Source organism: Epinephelus fuscoguttatus, linkage group LG8 (assembly GCF_011397635.1).
Source record: "Epinephelus fuscoguttatus linkage group LG8, E.fuscoguttatus.final_Chr_v1".
Taxonomy (NCBI): Eukaryota; Metazoa; Chordata; class Actinopteri; order Perciformes; family Serranidae; genus Epinephelus; species Epinephelus fuscoguttatus.
Genome location: NC_064759.1, coordinates 34,704,253 through 34,728,864, shown reverse-complemented (window position 1 = coordinate 34,728,864; position 24,612 = coordinate 34,704,253). Strand labels below are relative to the sequence as shown.

The following is a 24,612-nucleotide window of genomic DNA, read 5'->3' as shown; positions in this document are numbered from 1 at the left end:
AACTCCACATGTGTTCATTCATAGTTTTGATGCCTTCAGTGAGAATCTACAATGTAAATAGTCATGAAAATAAAGAAAACGCATTGAATGAGAAGGTGTGTCCAAACTTTTGGCCTGTACTGTATATATACCCATATATATCTCATTGTGTAAATATATTGTATAAGCAGCAATAGTCAACCCTACAAATATGTCGCAATATCAATATTGAGGTCAAAAATATTGTGATAATTGATTTTCTCCTTCACCCAGCCCTGATACCTGCTATACATCAGCATGTAGGCACGTCACTGTCAACATGCTAGCACACTGATATTAGCAGTTTAGCTCATAGCCCCACTAAACAATACAGTGGATGAATGACAGCACCACACAACAACAGCGAAAGCAGGTGTGTTACTTTAAAAAGTTAGAACAGACTAGAAAATTAGTATTCAAGACTGCACTACTGTACGTGTATTTTTGAATGACACCCAGATGGTCATACACATACATCCACCAACCATTAAGTGTCTTTTTAAACCTTCTAAAGCTGATCTTAAACATGCAATAGAAGATGTTTCCTGAAAACTATGACAAAACAACAGCATACGGAGGACGGTTTTGAGCACAAACAGTCACAGTGATTTGAAGAGAATTTGCAGAGTGTGTAGGATTGACACAGAGTTTATTGTGAACATGTACTATAGGTGGTGGTGGTGGTGGTGTGGGAGGTAGCCACCGGCTCCAGTAGTCCAGAGAGCCACAGATGCTCCACTGTTTGTGTGTTGACTCTCTGTAATTTGTTTGCTCTAATTTGTTTTGCCGTGCCAGGGGAGTTCCGATTTTAATTTTGCTCTGTGTGTGTTTACCCCTCTTTGTGGATCGCTGATCTGTTAAGCATAGAGAGAGAGAGGGAGAGAGGGAGAGACAGTCAGTGCGGAGGGTGGGCTGTTCAGAGAGCCAAATTAAAAAAGGAGCAGTGCAGATTGTTTTAAGCTCTGGCAGCCCCTTCAGGCCCAAAGGCCTCGCTCGCAGCCTGCACCTGCTCCGTCCCCGGGGATCCTGGTTCCTGATCCGTGGCCCTCGCTTCTCCTCCCCGGGCCCCTAGCCCAGCCGCCTCCTCCTCTCCTCTCCTCTAATTCCTGCTGCTATTTTTCTTGTCTGCTTTTTCTCCTCCCCATCGACTTTTCTCCTTTTCCTTCCCTTCTGCCGCTTCCATCCTCCTCCTCTTAAACTTCAACTCTCCATCTCTCCCCACGAAGAACTCCTGATGCTCCTTTCCTCTTTCCTCCTCCCCAGTGACTCCTATCTATCCTTTCACTCCTCAATGCTGGCCTCTTCACCCCTTCTCTCCTCTCCACCACCTGCTCCTCTCCTCCTCTTTATCCCTCCTTCTCCCGCTCCTGGTTACTTCCACGCTTTGTTGTGCCTCTTTGCCCTGGCTCAACTTCCTTCTATCCCCCTAAATTTTTTTTCCTTGTAACTTTTCCTCTTCCAGTTCCTGCTCCTCTCTTCTTCTTGTCTTGCCTCCAGCAGCTGGCAGAGTCTTAATCAGCCCCCCTCCGCACCTGAATGATTGCAACTTGTTAGCCTGATTGAAAACACACAACCATACACACATAAAATACAGTCAGAGATATGACAAAATAACACAATCTGTGGGCTATTATGATTACGAAACTACAGTGCAGAGCTCAGTAAAACGGCGTCATGACATCAACAGCCTTTCATTAACCTGAGACACATAATACGGATGCAAATCAATCTCATAACAAACGTCTGTTTAAAATTGTCACAGCTAGTCTTTATTGAAATCATCCAGTCGCTCCAGTTTATGACTGCACATCCATAGGTAGTTTGATCAGTCAGTCAGCTCTACATACAGTATGGTACACTTTGTCACACATACAATATTTACATTACCCCAGCAGTAATGCTATGACATAGTTTCCAATAACAAGACATTTAGTTTTTATATGGCTTGATTAAAGCAGTCCAACTGTATATGATGCCCAGACTGGATGAGGTGACTGAAAAACACACATTTCAAGCCAGGTTGGGTCAGGATGTGAACCACAGGGCGACATGATGGAAGAAGGTTGTCTCCAGAGTCCGAGTATCTCGATCAAACTCTTGCCTTCTGTCACTAACTCACCTATCTATTCAGGCTCCTCATTTAAAGGGTCACTTCACCCAAACTGTGAAACAACGTATCTTCACATATCTTCTCCAAATGCTACATAACCACGCAGATAGTCTTGGTTTGTGTGTCCAGGTGTTCATATTAGTCTCTCAGATTTCCGTCAGATTTTGTTTTGTTGTCAAACATTTACATCTCTAGCAGACACGGAGCAACATTAGCATTCATGTGGAGCCGTGTTTCTGGCCATCTGATAAATGTAGGTCCAATGTTCTGCACCGACTCCTGAGGGAAATCTCTGCCTATCACGCAGCTGAATGCTCCACTATGGTCACCAACTTCTCACTAACTTTGTCTGTCGGCATTTGGAGCAGAGCAGATAGCGTACAGTGGGGATTTTTATTTAATAAAACACCTGCCTGCTATGTTTAAAAATGATGCTGATGAGATCATTGAGAGTGAACCCACACAGTGAAGCTGTGGGCTGTAAAACAGAAATACAGAGTCAGAAGCAATGGGGCTGAAATTTTGGAGTCACACACCAAAAGCAAAAGTCATAACTAAATTTATGGGATTCCATTATGCTGTTTAAGTATATAGGCTAGTTGAAAACTATGTCAGTATGGAAAGTTGCATACTGATATACTTTGGTTTCTTATTTTACAGTTAATATTACTAATTATCTGATGTGCATAGACTGAAAACATACAGCTTTACTTTGAAGGAGTAGATTGTCCTTTCACATTTAGGGGAGACTCGTGGGTACCAGCAGAACCCATTTTCATTCAGTTATCTTGACGTGAGAGTTTAAAGTACTCCTTGAAAAATTTCCATGCCAGTTGTTCCCTTGCCAAAAAATTTGCCGCATTTTGGGGTGCTATTTAGCCCCTTTCCTGACTAGCTATGTCGACATGGTTGGTACCAATGTATGCTAGAGTTTGTCTAGTTTCAAAAGATGCACATACCACAGCCTCTTACAGACAGTAATGTTAACGTCCAATTATTTTTGCCAGGGGGCCAGTTGGTGAGCCAGGAATTGTGCCATGGCCCTTTGATAAAGAAGAAATACTGATTAGCTTTAAGTAAAGAAACTGTCCACAGACTTCATTGGGAACTTGGGCTTTTCACTTTTCACTCTAAATTCATTCTAAATTGTTTGAACGAGGGGAAACACATTTTAAATTAGACACCATAGATGGAAAAATCATAACATTAACATTAACCTGAGCGATTTAGGAACGCTGCTTGGAAATTCATCTGAATGAAAAATTGTTTTGGATACTCTGAGCACCACAAACAAAAATCCATACCCCTCTGTTGTATCAAGGCAGATGCAAAAATCACACTGACGCCTACATCTTAAAACCTTTAGGAATAAAACCAAAACTATTTGCATGGCTCAATGCCACAAGATTTAAGTGGGAAAGTTTTTCTAATTTGGGTGAACTGACCCTGAAACTTAAGTCACATCTACTCTATATGCACCACAATCTTTTTACAGCAATCATATTGCCATTACAAGCACTTCCACCAAGCTTAACGTGACAGACAAAAGCAAACACCTCCCGAGACATTTTGGTCCATTTTATACCCAAGGTTTTTAAACTAGCAATGTTGAGTTCTGTTGATTTGGTATTCCGACTGTCTCTACAAAGACTTCATCAACTGCTTCACTGATGACATTCACACCCAGGAAAATTAACTTAACATAAGCAGCACGGTACCCTCGCATAACAATCATTATCAGAAGACTCACTGTCCTGTACTACTGATATACACATTAATGTTTCCCATTCATTTGGCCTGTACTCTTCTCCACTTCCACAGCAGATTGCTCCCGTTGAAATAAGGTGAAAATAAATTTCCACTAGTGCAAAATAACATCTCTCTTTGAGAGCAATAAGAACACAAAGATTAACAAAAAATATATATTTGACACATAAGATCATATAGAAAGAATAACAAAGTGGCACTGATAATAAATTATATCACAACAAAAAGTGTCGCAGACTATTTTCACCCATTTCTTTAGTCTGAAAGAACTAAGGCTGATTTGTTGCTGCGCTCAGTCGCAGTATGCAAGTGTGACAGGTCACCTATGAATGGGAACCATAATATTAAAGTTTAGGACTGAAGAAGAAATTATTTACTGTGTTTAATGGACTGCAGGTCCACTGGGTTGAATGACCTTGATGTTACAGAATAAAGGAGGCATCAGGCTGACTGCTGCCTCCATCTAGTGGTCAAATATGTGAATTACAGCTTGTTACTAAAAGCAAAGAGGTATTAAAACCAGTGATTGAAAGCTCCAACTTCCCCATAACAAAGTGCAAGCAAATAATTACTAAATGGGGGGAAAGAAGGACAATAACCAGTGAATAAAACAGGCACAAATCTGCTCCTCTTTCCCTCTGAGTACATCTCGGCTTGTGGTCTTCAGATGGAGACATACATATGTTTTGATATAGATTCTCCCCACATATAGTAGCATAAAGGAAATGACACAAGGATCAATCTAGAGCATGGACTGGCACTTGATGTCATCTGTGTTTCCTCTCCAGCACACGGATGGTTAACAGCTGAGACACGGCAGCTGTTACTTTCAGCCATACGATCAATCTCCACCTGTTCGAATGGGTTTGTGCGTTAAGACACATGGCAGAGTGGTGATTAGTTGCGTCGTTTCACAGCAAGTGAAGTGCCACCTGTCTTGTCTGCACTGCTCCTCTGTCGTTGCCGCGCTTTTCATGAGATGAGATGTTTCTTTTGTGTTAACCTTTCGCACCAGCTTCTGTATCTTAGGACAAGACAAATAAGGCAAAGAGAAACTGCCACTGGGACAGTTCTGATGTTACAGGAGGGGGCAAACCATACAGTAGCATGTGTGTTATGAGGTTCAGTTTGAATGCTCTGCATATTAATACCCAGTCTGTCCATCAGGAAGGTATATCGTTTAGAGGTGGAGGAGCTGGAATAGTTTCTTCAGCTGTGAGAGCTGCCATCTGGCAACCTATCCAGACTGCCAGATTTTTCAAGCTAACCGACACAGTTCTCATCTCCGTCAGTCTCAGTCGCATCCATTCTCAGGTCAAACCTCCAGGTCGGGCATTATATCCTCCTTAAGCTGAATGTCATTGTCAGATCCCGTGCCCACATCTGAGTCAAAGAGCGAGTGGTCAGAATCAGGGGAGTGTGTGTGCGTGTGTCCGGCTGAGTGGCAGCTGCCGTCGCTGTCGTCCAGAGTGTCAGTCCTGGAGAAGAGGCCAAAGTCCAGCAAGCCTGTAGGTGAACCGCTGCCGCCGCCGCTGCTCTCACTATCTCCGTCAAAATAAATATCCTCCACCTCCACGAACCACTCGGGCCAGAACTTCCTCCGCATCCGCTCGCAGAACATTGCCAGGTTGATCAACTCTCCTGTAAAGACATCAGACATGACAAGTTCACATGAGCAAGCTTTTACAGGTTCTGTTAAACACAGCAGGAGGTAGCACTGGTGCTTAGTGACATCTTGAGTCTGATACAGATGATCACAATACATCTGACACATTTTGTCTAATCTCTTCATTATGAGTCCTTTTATCAGATATGATGTATCAATACGACAACAAGGAACCTTCATTTGTCACATTACAAGCTCTGATTTTTCTTTCTAAAGGATAAGAGACTCATGTGTTCCCTATTCTGTGCAAGATGTGAAAGCAACAATCAAAGCCTGTGTCAGCAGCACTGCATTGCAGTGGGATATCACTGCCATCTAGTGGCTGGAACAGACAACTACATCTATGACAAACGAGCAAGGAAAACTGCAAATGACAGCACAAATAATGCTTATATACTGCAAAACAAGCTTGAACTAAAGAAACAGTATCTACGGTAAATACGCAATGATTTAATTCATTCATTCAGTTCATTATTAGAATATTCTGTTGCACTCATGTCTGAGTACTCCACAGATCCACTGACCTTTGATGAGTTGCTCTGGTCGTGTCCCAGGCAGAGTCCACATGGCCTGGGCAAGATGCCCGAACACTGTAGCATCTAATGTCGACATCTTAGAGCCCATGAAGTACTTCTTATCTCCTACAAGACAGAAAATATACAACAATTTGAAGTTTGGATGCAGAGACATTTTCTTTCTTTCTTTCTTTCTTTCTTTATTTGAAAAAAATATGTTCTCTTGTCAGTCTTCATTCTGATAAATATTAAAATAAACTTAAGGAGCCTGGGTGGTTTCGTACTTGAATATGAGTATGAGTTTATTTACTGCAAGTAGTCTGATATCGGGACACTTTTGGCCCAGCGTGTGTGCATACCAAAATCTTAAAGGCCCAGTGGGGTTTAGTGAGATATTTTGGTAAGAATGGAATATAATATAATAAGTATGTTTTCTTTAGCATATAATCACCTGAAAATAATAACTGTAGTCTTCTCAGTGTCTCAGAATGAGCTGTTTGAATCTAAATAGGGAGCAGATCCTTGTCTGGGTAGTTCGCCATGTTGCACCACCATGTTTCTACAGTAGCTTAGAATGGACAAACCAAGCATTGGAAAAACACCAATTTTTAGCAATTTGTAGCTTTAATCTGTGTTTTCACCCTTTTAAATCACCAAATCCGTTTATTTTCAAGAGAAGGAGGAATATTTCAGCTCATGGTAAAAATTCATAAATAAGGAGAGCACACATTGAGTTATCAGAGAAAAAAGGTGAGCACACAGTAGCAGGTGCTGGGCGAGCAGCCTGTCTGTGACATGCCAAACATCAAAGAAGAAACACTGATTTGAATTGTGAAACTTCTTTACTCTGTGTTTTACTTGGCTTACATCACCTGGACTGTTTGTTTTGGAGAGGAAGGAACCACTGAAGATAATTCTGCTCCCCCTAAAAACCTCCTGTGACCAATGAACACTCAAGGAATTCTAATTGGGAGAAATTTCAGCTGGTTGCAATCTGCAATCCTCACTGCTACAAGCCACTGAACCTTCCTAAATTTTACACACTGGACCTTTAAAGTACAAAACAATCATTGTTTTTGATACAACGTCTGTCCCACATCAATCAGATCCTCACCTCATCACGTCACCGGACAAGAGTCAGACAAAGTTTGTGAGTTACTCAGGAGCATCAACACGGTCGAAATCTTATCTTCCAGACAGGCAGGAGCCTCTCAACATAAAACTTGCTAAGTACGAAGGGCACTGACGCTTCTCAGGTCAACTACACGGCAATGCATTCTTATAAGACACAGAATCCAACATTTCTTTATAATCAAAAATGCCTTTACAGTTTTAGAATAATGAAACAAAATGGAAATAAACAAGCTAACAATCCCTTTATTAGTAGCCAAAAAAAATAAGTAATCAGAATACTCTAATGCAGTTGTTTTTGTCAGGAGAAACCCTACAGCTCTCTAAGATGAAGTCAAGTACTCCTTCATGTACACATTGTGTCAGAGAAAACAGAGAAAACACTACGAACAGGCCAAGTACAAATAGCTGATATTAAGTATTTTTGGCCTTAGATATGACTTGTGCTAAATCAATACTCTTCTCCTTCCCTGTCCCTTCAGAGAATAAACTGCAAAGTAAACTAATTTCATCTCGAAGCTGGGAGAGCTGCAGTTTGGGCAGCAACAACAAATGTTAGATGCACACATCTGGCACTTGAGTCTGGAAAACATTAAAAGAGAAGCTGAGTGTACCCACGCTTTTGCTCTGTGAATAACTTTCCATTTTACAACAAGTGGTCGCTGGTTGAAATGGCACAAACAGATCGATGCAAATCACTTTTCTTTCCAGCATCTGACTCTTTGCTTCCATCTGAAAACTGATAGTGTATCCCTGTGGCCGACATCCAGAACTTTCCCTGTTTTCATCCATCTCTTCTACAGAACACCTTACTAAGTACAAACACGTTTTGTTTTGACATATAAGTGAACCTTTGATATTTTGTCTGCAAGGAAATAAGATACATGTACATGGCATGCTACTTAATTCCATGACACATACAGTACAGGCCAAAAGTTTGGACACACCTTCTCATTCAATGCGTTTTCTTTATTTTCATGACTATTTACATTGTAGATTCTCACTGAAGGCATCAAAACTATGAATGAACACATGTGGAGTTATGGACTTAACAAAAAAAGGTGAAATAACTGAAAACATGTTTTATATTCTAGTTTCTTCAAAATAGCCACCCTTTGCTCTGATTACTGCTTTGCACACTCTTGGCATTCTCTCCATGAGCTTCAAGAGGTAGTCACCTGAAATGGTTTCCACTTCACAGGTGTGCCTTATCAGGGTTAATTAGTGGAATTTCTTGCTTTATCAATGGGGTTGGGACCATCAGTTGTGTTGTGCAGAAGTCAGGTTAATACACAGCCGACAGCCCTATTGGACAACTGTTAAAATTCATATTATGGCAAGAACCAATCAGCTAACTAAAGAAAAACGAGTGGCCATCATTACTTTAAGAAATGAAGGTCAGTCAGTCCGGAAAATTGCAAAAACTTTAAATGTGTCCCCAAGTGGAATCGCAAAAACCATCAAGCGCTACAACGAAACTGGCACACATGAGGACCGACCCAGGAAAGGAAGACCAAGAGTCACCTCTGCTTCTGAGGATAAGTTCATCCGAGTCACCAGCCTCAGAAATCGCAAGTTAACAGCAGCTCAGATCAGAGACCAGATGAATGCCACACAGAGTTCTAGCAGCAGACCCATCTCTAGAACAACTGTTAAGAGGAGACTGCGCGAATCAGGCCTTCATGGTCAAATAGCTGCTAGGGAACCACTGCTAAGGAGAGGCAACAAGCAGAAGAGATTTGTTTGGGCCAAGAAACACAAGGAATGAACATTAGACCAGTGGAAATCTGTGCTTTGGTCTGATGAGTCCAAATTTGAGATCTTTGGTTCCAACCGCCGTGTCTTTGTGAGATGCAGAAAAGGTGAACGGATGGATTCCACATGCCTGGTTCCCACTGTGAAGCATGGAGGAGGAGGTGTGATGGTGTGGGGGTGTTTTGCTGGTGACACTGTTGGGGATTTATTCAAAATTGAAGGCACACTGAACCAGCATGGCTACCACAGCATCCTGCAGCGACATGCCATCCCATCCGGTTTGCGTTTAGTTGGACGATCATTTATTTTTCAACAGGACAATGACCCCAAACACACCTCCAGGCTGTGTAAGGGCTATTTGACCAAGAAGGAGAGTGATGGAGTGCTGCGGCAGATGACTTGGCCTCCACAGTCACTGGACCTGAACCCAATTAGATGGTTTGGGGTGAGCTGGACCGCAGAGTGAAGGCAAAGGGGCCAACAAGTGCTAAACACCTCTGGGAACTCCTTCAAGACTGTTGGAAAACCATTTCAGGTGACTACCTCTTGAAGCTCATGGAGAGAATGCCAAGAGTGTGCAAAGCAGTAATCAGAGCAAAGGGTGGCTATTTTGAAGAAACTAGAATATAAAACATGTTTTCAGTTATTTCACCTTTTTTTGTTAAGTACATAACTCCACATGTGTTCATTCATAGTTTTGATGCCTTCAGTGAGAATCTACAATGTAAATAGTCATGAAAATAAAGAAAACGCATTGAATGAGAAGGTGTGTCCAAACTTTTGGCCTGTACTGTATGTTAATGATTTACTGATATGATAAAACATGCCTTTTCATCTCAGGATTTATCACTGTACATATGTATTCTGAGATAATTTGTCAGGGCCTATTAGTCATTGATACTAATGCTTCATTAGGCCACATTAGTCTGTCAGAGCCATCCTACACTTTTCACTTTGGTCATTACAGCCGAGCAAGTCTGTAACAAATTAGCTTGATAAAGATGTCACAGTCATCACCATGAATACAAATTTTTCTTTAGGGTCTCACTTCTGATTTCCTGAAATAACACAGCAGCTTTTCCGGAAAAGTTGCCAAATTTCTCCGCAATAATCCACCAAAATGAGTTTCTAAATACATTTTAGACTATCCAGTAAAACAGAACAGAACTCTTCCTATGAGTGGCTAGAGATGTGTACTGTAGTGGTCTCCTGTAGCCAGACCTATTTCCACAGTGCTATGCCAGCACTAGAGAAAGGTCTGGAAGCACATATTATCTTTCTGTTAATAGGAAAAAGAAAATGCTGTAGCTTGTTTTTGTTTCTTTAAACCAGTCACAGTCGTCTTGAGCATTGCCAAGCCCAGAGTGCAATGACGGTGCTCCTGCAACATACTGTCAGGGGTGTTTTGGTGGAACATTTACATGTAGGAAGGCAAGCACTGTCATTAAAATGGCCCCACAAAGAAAGAACATTAACAGTCAAACGCTAACACGCAGAGAGCGGAAGGAAGGGAGAATGCCGGCCAAAATCAGTGGTTCAGTGGCAGGCTTACGGTCACAGTCTACATCCGGTGAGTTAGACTGCTGCTGTGTTAACAAATGCATATAATTCTATTATCAAAAAAAAAAAAGGTAAATCCATTATCAGATTATATAACAGAGTTTGGGTAATCCCAGCTCATACATTTGATAAGGTAAGTGGGTCTTAATGGAGTACATTTAAATGCAAAGGTTAAGAGAAGTGGCATTAATAATGCCACACATGCGCACACACATACACACACACACACACACACACACACACACACACACACACACACTCACTCACACACACATGCACACACAGCCCTCTTCCTACCCAGCAGCGTGGCCAGCGTCCTCATGTCCTTCTCCATCAGTGCATAGACTTCCTCCTTCGAGAAGCGTCCGATGCCATGGCCGTACATCTCCCTGCGCACCATGCTGCCATTCAGGTGGCTCAGCAGCCACTTCAGTGTGTCACTCAGGGGGCCGCTCATCGCCAGAAGCTTCTGAGTCTCCTCCAGGTTGTCCACCCACTGGCAGTAGGCTATTGTCCTGAAAGAACACACACAGCAGACAACACTGGGTTAACATTACACTGGTTGCCTAACTGCCTCAGAGCAGGAACAAGTGTGGCACCAAACTACCTACATCACAGATCTTTTAACCCAGAATGAGTTCCACTAACACTTGCAGGAGTGAAGTCTCACTAAGAAGTAAGAGGTTCTTGCTTCCTTCTGCTCTTTCTTCGATGGTACCAGGTTATGCAACTCCATTAACTCACAATCAGATTGAGAGATAAAGCCAAATGTATCAGCAAACAAAACAATGCACAGCAGCAGGGAAGTTCAGTCTGTTTCCAAACCTACAAAATGTTATCAGCATCTCAACAGTACCAGGATCATGCTGCTGAGGGAAACACTGCTACCAAAAATGCTACACCTTCTAATAGCCTCACCAATCCTCAGCATCATTTGCAGTAGCATCTAATCTACACAGATGTGAAGCAGGTTGACATTGTAAAAGCAGAAAACAATGTTCCCCAACATTCATGTCTATGACCAGAATCCCACTGTTGGAGACTAATGGATGACATGATGACACTTAGGCAAGACGTCTGCCAAGCAGCAGAGAGCAGCAGAGTGCTGTTTGAGATCAACAAAAGCAGATGTTTTTTAATGACAGTTTGTGACATGGTGCGCTGAGTTTGTAGCGACAGAAATGGATGTTTTTTCCAGATAGTTCAGGACATGCCTGGCAGTGTTTACAGTGACAAAGCTGGTGTTTTTTAACAGTAGATTGGGACATGTCCAGCTGTGTTTAGCAGGTGTTTTGCAATGATAGTTTTAAGCCAAAGCAAGATGTTTTCCTAAACCTGACCAAGTATTTTTTGTGCCCAAATCTAACCACAGAACACGACATAAAACTAAAAATTGAAGCATAAAAAGACAGCGTTTTAACATGTCCTCTATATGTAAAACATACACATGTAACATATCCATGGCTTGCAGAAACATGCGAACATTTATTCTGGCCATTGGGTTGGGGTGCTAAGTCTTGATTTTAGCAGCACGTGATGAGACGCTATAATCTCAGGATACTAACAGCAGCTCTTTACGCAAGCATGCAATTCCTCATCAGCAATTCCAGTTCTGACAACTGACCTCTTCCTAATCAATACAAGTGCACCACCACTTCCGTCTTACTGCTCATTTATCAGCGATACTGCTCTCAACCTGCTGCCAGGAGACAACATCATATATCCAGCCCTTCAAACTGTCAGGTTGCTGTTGTGTACATGAGGAAACGCTTGAAGTGTGACGCTGCCTCTCATCCAAAAATAGGTTAGAGGAGAAAAGGTGACTGTGCACATATCCCAAAAATTCCATTACAGATTTGGATTAAAATTCTTGGACAAAAAAATCCACTTACTGCTGCATTGTATGGCCTCTTTGTTGAGTCATTCAGAGTCCCTTTTGCTTTGTGTTAAAATAAAAAAAAACACAAAGAAACCTGGACAGCTACGTGAGCCATGCTGACGTCAAGAAGAGATTTGTCTCACAGCAGCAGACAGACAGATCCTGTGTGTGTGTGCAAACAAGCCCAACTCAAAGCCTCGAAATCCCTCTCTAACTCTGCTTCTATTTATCTGCATCTCCTCCTTTGTGACTGGTGCAGATTTAATAAAGGAAACCAATAAGACACAGTTTATCTCATTAACAAGCGTAATAAAAAGAGTAACTATCTCTAATGTTTGGTACACTCGTTGTCGACTCTGCACCGTGGATGTTTGTCCAGCCAAGCTGCATGTGCGTGTAGACGCTAACAAGATTAAGCTGCAATATCCTCACACACTTTCTCACACCACCTCATTGGAAATACTGAACTTCTCCCACAGCTCGTCTGAGAGCCTGAAAGCTTCATGTCTTAATTCTGCTGGTCAAGGTTAACCCCTGAGCCATGGTACGACTGTGGGGGAGCCTCCAGCCTGCATGCTGCTGGATCACTCTGGATGACTCGTCGCTCAATGGAAACTGAATTAAAGCATCAGATCTGCATTACATCTGAGAGTGGTGACTGTCCAGGGGCCATACATTACTTCCTCTTACATTATCTGTTGTCCCGTGAGGATGTACAGTCCTTTGTTTCAAGAGTCACTTTGAAGGGGGTTAGACCGCAGGTTTTCTTCCCGCTGATGGTCATGACTTGTGAGACGATGATAATAATGAGTAATAGTGGTATTGGTCCCACTGTAACAACCGCTTTGGTAAAAGTCATAAAGGGACAATATTAAAGGTGGGATGATTTACTTTGTATCATCAGCAGAGGACGGCAGCAAACCAACCAACCAAAAAAAAAACTACTTAGACCAACCAATTGTGTTTTTATTGAAATATTGCAGAAATAATTTGATTTAAAATTGCATTTATTAATTATTTTGGCCATTGGGGCAGTTGAAAAAGCTGTAAAAAAAAATACATATATCTGACATATTATCACCTTATAATGTTGTTTTTAAACGTGTTAGCAAGCAACTGCCTATGTACACATTCAGTAGACACAGAGCAACATTAGCATTCATTTATATAAGAGTTGTCGCAATACCAGAATTTTAATCTTAAACACAATATTAGTATAAAAACAATACTGAATACCTCTCGTACCAAAGCAAGTGGTTACAGTGGTTACAAGTGTAGTGCCCATCCTCCTGTTCCCCTGGTTAACACAGTTAGCTCTGTCAGCACTGTGCTGAGAACAACGTCCTGACACCTTATACACTCCTAATTTTGCTTAGAGCCCCCTTAATGGAGACTGTATCATTTCAACCATGTGGTATTGAAAAAGGCTCAAAGTATTGATACTTCTGACAACCAAAATTTGTGCACATGACCAATACTTACTCTCCTTTTAGCTCCGGTTTAGACTCCACCAACTCCTGACCCAAAACAAACAAAAAAAAAAAAACCGTTCCCATTGTACAAACTCATTTGATTCATTGTTAACATGAAAAATATTACTAAAAGCAGCTTTAACATAATAATTAAAAATCTAATTCTTTAAAAGCTTGTTGTCTTTGTTGACTCTCTAACAGATTAATAATTCAAGTGACTGCTTCAGTATCAGTAGTGGATAAAGCATGAAGCACAGTTGCCACAGAGACTATTTCTTTAGTTTCCTGTTATCTTATTTTTATAGCATCATCGATCAGAAGGGCTGGTGGTGGGAAACAGAGTGTATATGACCTAACTATCAGATGCTGCTGCCGCTGGCCACTCACTCTGTAGCCCTTCAAAGAGGAACCAGGCCGCTACATTGCCCTTCCCTGACATAAATAATTCAATCAATAGGTCTATATGTGGGTCCAAACATGGCAGAGGGTGGGTGGAGGAGCAGAGAAAGGAGAGCAAGGAGGTGACACAGGGAGAGGGAATGTGGGTTATATGAATGACCTCTGCTGCTTTGAAGAAATGTTGTACAGAATTCGCTGTTCACAACACACACAAGTGCAATCTCACAACTGTATTTTATCCAATTACAACATTTCTAAACCATTTCTAAACAGTGAGGTCACACATGTCACATCCTCATTTCATCTCTTTCTTTACAGATGAAAACCATTAAATGGTCTGTAAGTGACGACTAAGATTCACAGGGTTAGTTCAAAATGTGTCCTGACATTATAAAATAGAGAACAATGGGGCATATCACACTGGATCAAACCGTGTTAGATCAGTGTGTGTGCGTGTGCGTGTGAGTGGGCTGGAGAGTGAAAGATGGATAGAGCTTTTAGGTAATGGAAAACACTCTGAGCCTATGAGAGTGTGGGAGGAGTGGTAAACAATTTCCTAGCAGCAGTGTGTTTCTCACCCAGAGGTACTGGAGTGACTCACCACAGCAAAGGATGGCTGATAACGCAATACTGATGGTAAGGATAGAGTCAGTCTGGGCTGGAGGGCTGCGTAAATAATGCTTAAAAACACATGAAATAAAGACCTCAACATGTAATTTTTAGCTGTTATAATCAGTGTGCCATTGTTGTTTTTCAAAGCGATCTGTGTGGGTGGTTTCTGACACTGTTTAATATTGGTGTTAAAATATTTATTTAAAGATCCAGTGTGAAGGATTTATGGGGATCTATTGGAAGAAATTGAGTTTAATATTTATATTATTATTATTATTATTATTATTATATATTATTTATAACTATGTTTTCATTTGTGTATAATCAAATGAAACTAAGAAATGTGTTTTTGTCAGCTTAGATTCAGCCCTTTATATCTACATAGCGCATCTTATTCCACAGAGTCTGCCATAGTGCACCGCCAGATTTCTATATTGGCCCAGAATGGACAAACCAAACACTGGCTCTAGAGAGGGCATTTTGCGTTTTTACTAGAGATGTCAGTTTTGTTTAATTTTGCTTTCCAAGACCTGACACCCATTAACTGGTAACTTACTGGTTAATTAAAAAAAACAAAACAAAACAAAAAAAAACATGTGAAATGACATGAAACACAAGAAATTTTATTATTGTTTTGTCATGTAAATGTTTTGTCTTTTATCTGTCGGCTTTGCTGACAGACACTACGCTGGCTGCATTAACATGCATAACATAGTCTCCACTGCCCACCCTCCGGTCTCCACTGGTTAGCTAACGATAGCCTTAGCTGCTCTGCACTGTGCACCAGTTGGGTTGGTTGGGAGCTAGTTAGTGGTGCCGCTCATTTACATTACTGCTGGTAGGGCCATCCCTCCACTGGGAAGATGTTGCTGCGGAAAAATTGTGCCCATCCTCAGGTCGATCCAGTGAGTAAGTGGCTTCATTTTGAGCTGCAAAACCCCTTTAGCATTGTTAACTATGTTAGCACCGCTAGCCATGCTGACACTGCTAGAGCTAACAATGATAACATAGGCCTAGTTAACAATGCTAAAGGGGGTTCGGGCTCAAACTTGAGTCGCTTACTCTCTGGGTCGATCTGGAGGGGTGAGTGCAGGTTGGGCCTTTGTTTCCACACCAACGCTGCTTTGTCTGGATGGTATTACTAGCGGTAATTGACAAAGGAGCAGCATTGCTAGCTAGCTCCCACCAGACGTGTGGTGCGCAGTGCTGTAAACTGAGGAGTAGCAAAATTAGCTCAACATGTGTAACCGGTCAGAAATATTTTTGCAATATCTTTGCATGCTGAGAAAGAATTGGCTCAGTTGGTTGCAATCTGCAACTTCACTGCTCAATGCCACAAAATCCTACACACTGCACCTTTAACTATGAATATGTAAATATAAATGTACATATTTTAATCAGCCCTCAAGCACAACAGTTATCTCAAATTATAAAAAAGTCATTGTGTTCTGCCTCTAAAATCAGCTAAAATTTGCTTAGTAATTGGATTCGTATTTGAATTCAGCAGAGACTGAAAAGAGATTGCAGTGAATGGAATCACAGCTTCTACCAGGTTTCCAAAGACACATTTGTAACTTCTCCCACACTACATACTCTCTACATATATTATTCCCCTACCAGTACAGGTGCTCCTCGACCATTTTGGTGACAGCTCGGGACACAGCTTTCTCCTGCGGGGTGAGGTTAATGTTGAGGTTGACACCCAGCTTCTCCTCCAGAAAGTCCACGATGAACTCTGACCCTGAAGCCTGCTCGTGGTTGTACTCGAGCCAGGGCATCTTACCCTGCGGCGACAGCTTCCCATCAAAGTAGTTCTGCAGAGGGAAACAGATTCATATAAATACTGACATTTTTCTGGACAATAAGAGCATGTTATCGTAGACTGACATGCCACTTCTTGATTTCTGGGATCTCTCAAGGGTGACTCCATTGATCTTACACAGAAAGTCCAGTTTACTCGTCATGAGGAATATTACTCACACTGTGACAACACAACAACTTATAACAGAAATCCTAGAGGGCTGGAGTTTGAAAGACGTGGTTGTTTACCAGGCAGGAAGGGTCTAATGTAAGATGCCACTGAGTTGCATTATGGAAATTGTAGGATCCATTGTTTTTGGAGCTTAACCCATATTAGGGATTTAAAGTTAGGATAGCCTGGCCTCTGCTACAGAAATTTTGCTAAGACAGCAATTACGAATTCCACTTGAATTAGCCTCCAAACCCTGCATTTTTAAATGCCCTAATCAGGATCAGGTCTATCTAGCTGCAAATCTCTCTGCAAGTGGTTCCAGGCTGCAGGGGCAGAGAACATTGAGGTCTGTTTGCCCAGCAGTAACTAGTCTCTAGTTTTAAAAGAGATTTTCCCACAAAGACAAGAGGGGAGGCTGGATCTATAAATAAATGTGTACCAGTAAGTGAGTCTGTGCAAGGCCAATGAAGGCTACTGAACTCCATCTGAGGAGGGAAAACTCACTCTTTGACTGAGCTGCAAAAGTTGGATCAGTGTTGAAAGGTTGCAAGTAGAAACAGACTCCTTTCAAGGGGTCAAAAATCAAATCGTTTGGGAATCACTGGTCAACCTAGCTCAAAAGCAGTTTTGCTTGGTATACATTTTGGAAGGACCTAGTAGTCAGCATGACCACATTACAGACTACCAGCTACAGTAATGCATGATACACCTGCAGAAAAACACAACATGGAAGGCTGTTTGTTTAGTGATTTCTGGGAGGTGTAGTGCAGAAACACCACAGCAAAGAGCACATCAGAGTCCTCTCCTGTAGCTCTGTGTTTATCAATCTCTGAGACAGTCTGCTGAGTATCACCTGGTAGGGCAGGTCCACCATGCGCAGGTATGTCTCTATTTTGAGGCAGAAGGGTGAGAGGCTGGGCACGCCATTCTTTGGCCTGGAGAACTGATGGAGGATGATGGCGTCTTTAGAGTCCAGCTCCTGCTCCTTCCTACACAGACGAGGAAAACAATGCCATTAGTAAACAGACAGTGTCGTTTGGACTAATCTACTTAAGCTTATGTTCCCAGATCAGTTTACAATACATACTGTATAACATAACTGAATAAAATGTTCTTATTTGTTTTTTTGTTTCCTAAACATATTCTGGTATATTTGAATTTAAAATCCATGGTGTCAAACCAAACTTTAATTTCAACTTTAATCCTCTGTTCTTATTTGCTTTTGAGGAATCATTTGACTGACAATAAGCAGAATTTAGCACTTAACTCCTGTGTGTAATGCTTTAAAGGATTTTCCCACACTGTGGATATTGCGTTTCATGCTTTTTAGAAACAAACCGCAGCAAATGGCTGATTCTTCAGGGAGAAATATCAGCTTTAACCCTGCTGATGATTCTCAGACACCAGCAGGAACAATAGTAAAGAGAGCATTGGCGCAAACTTAAAAGACATGAACGCATCCTTTGATTAAAATATTAAACTGTCACCAGTCTGGCTGAGAGCGACCAGTGGTACTACCTGTTTTTTAGGTCAGCCAGTGCTGTGAGATAAATACCAAACAGGACTCAGCATCTGCACAGAGAGCGGGACTTGCTGTTTAGTTTCAGGCTCTGACAACCCTTAGTTTATTAGAGCATGGTGACACAGCAAGTGGGTCCTGTGTCCCTGAGCTCTCAACCACCCACCAACACATTTTTATTTTCAGACCACGGGGGCTTCACTTCATCAGCTTTAAACAACAGCTTTGTGCAGACCTACATATTGTTGTCCTGGCTGAACTCCAAGGAGAAAGAAATCCATTCTATTAATCAGTCAATTACAGGTTTTATGATTTTATCTGTCATCTTATCATGTAAATGATTACCTGTGTTTATTTGTTTATGTTAATTTAACCAGAAACCAAATGGATTATGTTAACACTATCTCTTTTCAGAGTAAGATAAAAAAAAAAAAAAAAAGCCTTCTTGGAGTTGAGGCTGAGTATGTGGAAAAGACTGTGTGTGGCATTAAGAGCTTTTTTTAAAATTGAAATTATCGACTGAATGAGTCATCACACTGCTCCAGTTTTAAGCAAACACACTGCTGGACATTTGACATCTGTGCCTGCTGTCTGAACACTTACAAACAATTATAAACTACTCTACCGATGGTCTGTTCTCTGTCTGTGGCCCCTGGACGCTGTGGGTCTGTTGTCCCTGTGGCAAATGTGCCAATATTCCTGTATTATTATCACCAGGCTAATAACACACTTGGTGAATAATGTTTGATTCAGATCTGCTGGTAATCAGACACTGATGACTTAAGGTCTTCAATAAAAAAATGTTACCATCAAGAGGAACATAAAATAGGGCATATACAAAACAAACAATATATTTTCCATTTCCATAACACTTATATGGCCTGCTGAAGCTTTTTATGCCACTTCAGGTGCTAACCAGAGTTAAAAAAGAAATACAGTTTTGATCTATGTGTCTCTGTTCCACACCAGGTGTTATTCATGCAGCACACAGGCAGGGCTAAAATGAGGCTTTACAAACTGGCATTAGTATCATTTGTTCCTGTCTGTCTGATCTGTTTAGCATGTCTTTTATCACTGGCCAAAGCTCTTCAAGTCTGAATAATTGAATCTAACTGTACAGGGGGCGTACTCCACCTTTGATCTAACATTATTTCTGAATAATACAATCAGCTGCCAGTTTAATAGATGTGGTGAGCTAAAAATGATGCTGTGTAATACAGCAGTCCTGCAATAAGACTTTCCTGAAGGTTCAGTTTTTGTTAAAACTCATTTCTAATATTCAGTCCATCCTCAGTGATGTAAGTGAATAATAAAAATAGTAGGAATACCTCTGAGTATAAAGCAATACGATTCAACAGCACTCCAAACTACAGCCTATAAAGCGGCAATAAAGTTATATCCACACCTCTCTAGGCTGTAACATGATTAGGTAACATCTAATTCCCTGCTGAGCTGTGCAGAAGGCCTATGTTTAAAGATGAAAATGAGACTACATCGTTCAAAGCACAAATTGACTGGTGCTAGAGACCCATGGCCCTCTTTAACAGCCAAAAAGAAACATACTTAACGTTGCTTTATCATCATATACTTCAAGACCTTTCCTAATTTTATGAGAACTGCTTTTAAATATGACCTGATGACATGTTTCAATAGCGGACTACAGTTGTTTTCAGTTCAGTTTCTTACAGGTTGTTCAGAATTGATCTAACAACACAGGTGTTTGACCATTCTGGAGTCTATTGTTGTTACTTAGTCAAACTTAAATAACATCACTATACAATGCAATATAACACCATAAAACTCTGTATAAAAACATACTGGGCGTCTTTGTTCATTAATGACTTTGTGGCAAAAACATACATAGCACATATAACCATGCACAGTGACGCCCCCAGAAATGTTTCCTAGGGGTGACCAGATGGAGCCACTGAAAATCTTGGGGTGACACACAAAACCAAATCAAACCAAAAGCCCAAACTGAATTTCTGAATAGTTCCACCACAATCCTGTTTAGATGTGTCATGTATCTGTAAATACATGTTAGGTGATTAGTAGTTCTTCAAATAGACTGGTTGTCCTTTTCATTAAAAAGACAAACATACAGCTTTAACATGTAATTTGTAGTACATTGATTGTAAAAAACAAAACAAAAAAAAAACATTTACTAAGAACAAGCCTTCTCAATTTTAGGAGAGACTTGTGGGTATCTGTAGGACCCATCTTTCTTCAAATATCTTGAAGTGAGAGTTCAAGAAAATGTACCATAACTCTGGAGCATTATTTAGCCCATTTCCTGACAAGCTATGAACCAATTGGTACCAATGGATGCTTTACATATCGACCTCCAATTCTTTTCACATGGGGGCAGCTGTTGTGTCATTTGGGATACCACTGATAACATACAAAACATGAAACATTTGCTTATTTGGCATAGTAACAGTGCTTTATGATCACTTCTATATTTTACCACCTTTATCAAACGTGCAAGCCCAGTGTGTGGCAAAAGGAAGAGTGACCACTTCATAACTTTTACACATATGATCATTTTTGTGGATGGAGCTTCTTGTGCTGCTAAACTGTATTGTGTTATACTGTGAAGAGTGAGAACCAGAGTTGCGAAAGTAACATTTTGGACAAAAATATATGTGTCTGTGTCAAATGAAAGCGCTCGATGAGCTCTGTTTCTTCTGTCAAAAGGGTGCTTGTGAATTCTGTTTTTTTTTTTTTTTTAAAGATATTTTTTGGGCATTTTTAGCCTTTAATTGATAGAACAGACAAGTGTGAAAGGGGGAGAGAGAGAGAGGGAGTGACATGCAGCAAAGGGCCACAGGCTGGAGTCGAACTCAGGCCGCTGTGGCAACAGCCTTGTACATGGGGCACCTGCTCTGCCACTAAGCCACCGACACCCCTGCGTGTGAATTCTTAACCAATCCAGAGTTATTTATCAAAAAAACAAGACTTAACGCTCAACTATTTGAGGCCAAAAAGGGTTCACTCTTTTTTTTTTTTTTTTAAACTGAAGTCAAAATGTTGCTCATTAGGTATAATGTCCACATGTTTATGAAGCTTTAATATTCAATAAATGAAGTCAGGACAAAGTCTGGTCATTTTTTGTTTTGGCTGTCCTGTAAAGTTGCTCAAAAGTCACTTATACCCCTCTGGTTCTCCCCCCTCGCAGGATTTTGTCCATCCCATGTGTATGAATGAGGGACGCCACATCACAGAAACACCTCTATGCAGAGTGCAACACAGTTAAACAGCACTACAAACTGCAGTGTCCAAAATAATATGGCTGGTAGAATCAAAACATCTGCAAAACTGTTTTAACAATTGCTGAATGGAGGGTTTGCTGCAGGCTTGTTGCATTAGCTAGGTGTACCTAATAAACTGAGTGTATATAGAGATATGTATACAGTATGCGAAATCTATGAACTGTGACGTGCCTGTTGTGTCTCTGTCCACTGTCCTGTGATGCTGAAACTGATCCAAGTCTCGAAAGTCGCTGTCCACAGTCACGTGGTGCTGAAACCTCTCCAAATCTCATCCTCATCCTCCCTACTCCTCCTCCTCATCTCATCTGCCCCATGCATCCTTCTGCCTATTTAAATGTGGGGCTGAAATCTCTTTGAGGAGCCACTTGGAGAGCTCTGTGGACACAAAGGAGGATCTCTCATGGAGGGGGACAGTGAGAATAACAGCTGACTGTGGCAGAGCTGCTGCTTCCAGTGCCAACAACACATCACATGGCAGCAGCAGATGATGCCGGCAGGCTGCGGGTCCAGCCTCAGTAGCCTGCACGTGATTCAGCAGCAGCGTTTTCTGCACGAAATACAAGGTTACACAGATTATGACGGCAGGGAGGGGAGGAGGGGGAGTGAAAGCAGATACTACCAGGCCACTGTAACAGGATGTACTTACTCCCCGGCACTGGTCTGGCCAAAAATAATCCCTCCATTGACAGGCACGCATTCTGTGCACTAACAATAGTCCTGAGTTAATCACTTGATCAGGACCTGGTTATTTCTTATTAATCCGACCTCATTACAAGGTCTGGCTGTGCATTGCATGTGTGTTTTCTTTGCATATTTCGAGGCAGCAGCTGTGTGTTTCACAATAGAGTTCAATAAAGGTCGGTGTGACTCCGCAGCGCCCGAGGAGCGCTTCGTTTATTCACGCTCAGGTGCAGACGGAGCTGGCACGAGAGCCAGCACACGGGCTGACGCGTGACTCGTTTTTTTATTTATTAATTTTTTTTTTTTTCCTCCATCTAGTGTCGTGTCCTTGGAAGGAGGAAAACACGATGGGCAGCAATCACCGCGAGATCTGCGCAGACATGACATCCTATGGAAGGACTCCCATATCCATTCATGTTTTTTTATTCCAGTGAGACCAATCAGTCCCTGTCAGCAGATTAACAATCACAGCTCTGAAGGCTGAATAAAAAGCAGTGATGGTGATAAGCAGACTAGGCTGTGGGTGCCTACCTGATGGCGAGCAGCTCATGCAGTAGGTAGGCTGCAGCAGCCAGCAGGGCCCCCCCGGTGATGTACAGAGTCTTCTTCCACCAGGAGTCCGAGCCCAGAACCGACATGATGCCCCCGTAGTCCTGTAGAGGGAAGGCGATGATATAGCCATACAAAGACTGCTGCTGCTCGGAGCCGCACAGCCCCAGGGGCAGGCTGTGATTCCGCCCGAGTTCAACCACACACGGCCGGGATGAGGCGAAGCCAGCAGCCCAGTACATCCTCCCTCCACTCGGTTACAGCCACCCCGCTTCCTCCCTGCTGTAGTCCCCGTTAGGCTTCATCTACACGCCCGGCGGGTTGTCTACGGCATGGCGGCGGCGGTGTGGCTAATATTTCTCCAGAAAATCACAAGGAGTAAACATCTCGTCTCGCCCTCCCCTGGATGATGCTCTGCACCCAGTCCGCTTTCCCTTTGCAGGGTGTACAGAACATTGTCAAGGTACCCAGAAACACAGCAGCCTCACTTCCGGTCACAGATTTCAAAATTAAATGTCACTCCTGGGGTGGTGTTGCAATGTTGTTTTGATGGCTTCTACAATGTTCTATACACACCAACAATAAGAGTGACAATTCACAGTTTCAAAAACATTTTTGTAAATAAAGAAAACTTACTTTTCAGTAGCTGAACATTAACTTTTCCAGTGACTTTAATCTTTTCTAATGTCATTTAGAGTTGAAGAACTTTTAAAGCTGATGATTTAAGACCTCAGGAGACTTTGATGGATCACATTCATGTGTATGTCGTCCAGAGATTATGAGGGTGTCCTTGCCTTGTTCTTGCATTTAACTCAGACAGTAATCCCTTGCAAGTCACTCCACACTCCCAAATAAGGTTATTCTGTACTGATGTGTGGCTTTGTGACGTTTCTATTGGTTACTAACTTTAAACAACAAGCACGCTCACCTGGCTCGCTGTAAATCACATTAAATGTTTCTTACAAAATGCACATGCATGCATAAAAGGATGCTCTCATCTGCTGAGCCTGGGGCATATGGCAATCTCCCCTCCCCTTAACCTTGGGAGCTATGGCAACGGAACCAGCTAGGCACCCTTATCTGGACAGCTGCACTCCCTCCATAACAACTGGGAGATAATAGATGGAGCGCGTTCATAACAAAGGTCAAGTTTCCTGACCTCGAGGCCTCTTTTATGCCTTCTGCTGACCTCAAGCATAACTATCATCCATTTCCTTTACTGACCAAGGCTACAGGCTGTAACACAACAAAATTCCCTCACAGTTAGGACTTCAAGCACCCTTTTTAATTGAAAATGACCCAAACGATGATGCGATTATCAAAATAGTTCCTGATTAGTTTTCTGTTGATCAACAAAGTGATTAATAGTTTCAGCTCTACATGTTAATAATGTTCAGACCGGCTGTTTCAGTCCACTTCAGTTTTTTCCAAATAGGCTCAAACAACCTGATTCACTGCTGTATTATTTTGCCTCTCCCGAAACAGCCCACAGTACATGATTTTGGTCATATACAATTTACATTTTATATTAGCTTACTACATTGTTCCATCTCTCTGTAAGTTTTTCACACAGCTTTGGTTAAATAATAATTATGTCTACAAATATTGTGGTATATATGAGCATGAAACCTCATTATTTACCATAGAAATAGTAGTTTGAGGAGATCTGATTTAAGTCTAACATCAGATATTACACTACTATCATTTCTATAAAATTCCATTTACATACATCCTA

General features: G+C 41.6%; 1 protein-coding gene across 1 annotated transcript; it reads right to left on the bottom strand.

The window, feature by feature from the left end:
• Window positions 1-1,779: 1,779 nt before the first annotated feature.
• Window positions 1,780-23,318, bottom strand: faxcb (failed axon connections homolog, metaxin like GST domain containing b). Its single transcript, XM_049584686.1, has 6 exons — window positions 22,860-23,318; window positions 17,710-17,845; window positions 16,502-16,698; window positions 10,820-11,037; window positions 6,086-6,202; window positions 1,780-5,536 (listed from the first exon to the last, which is right to left on the bottom strand). Exons 1-6 carry the CDS (start codon window positions 23,117-23,119, stop codon window positions 5,211-5,213), a joined length of 1,254 nt encoding a protein of 417 aa, XP_049440643.1. The 5' UTR covers window positions 23,120-23,318; the 3' UTR covers window positions 1,780-5,210.
• Window positions 23,319-24,612: the final 1,294 nt, after the last annotated feature.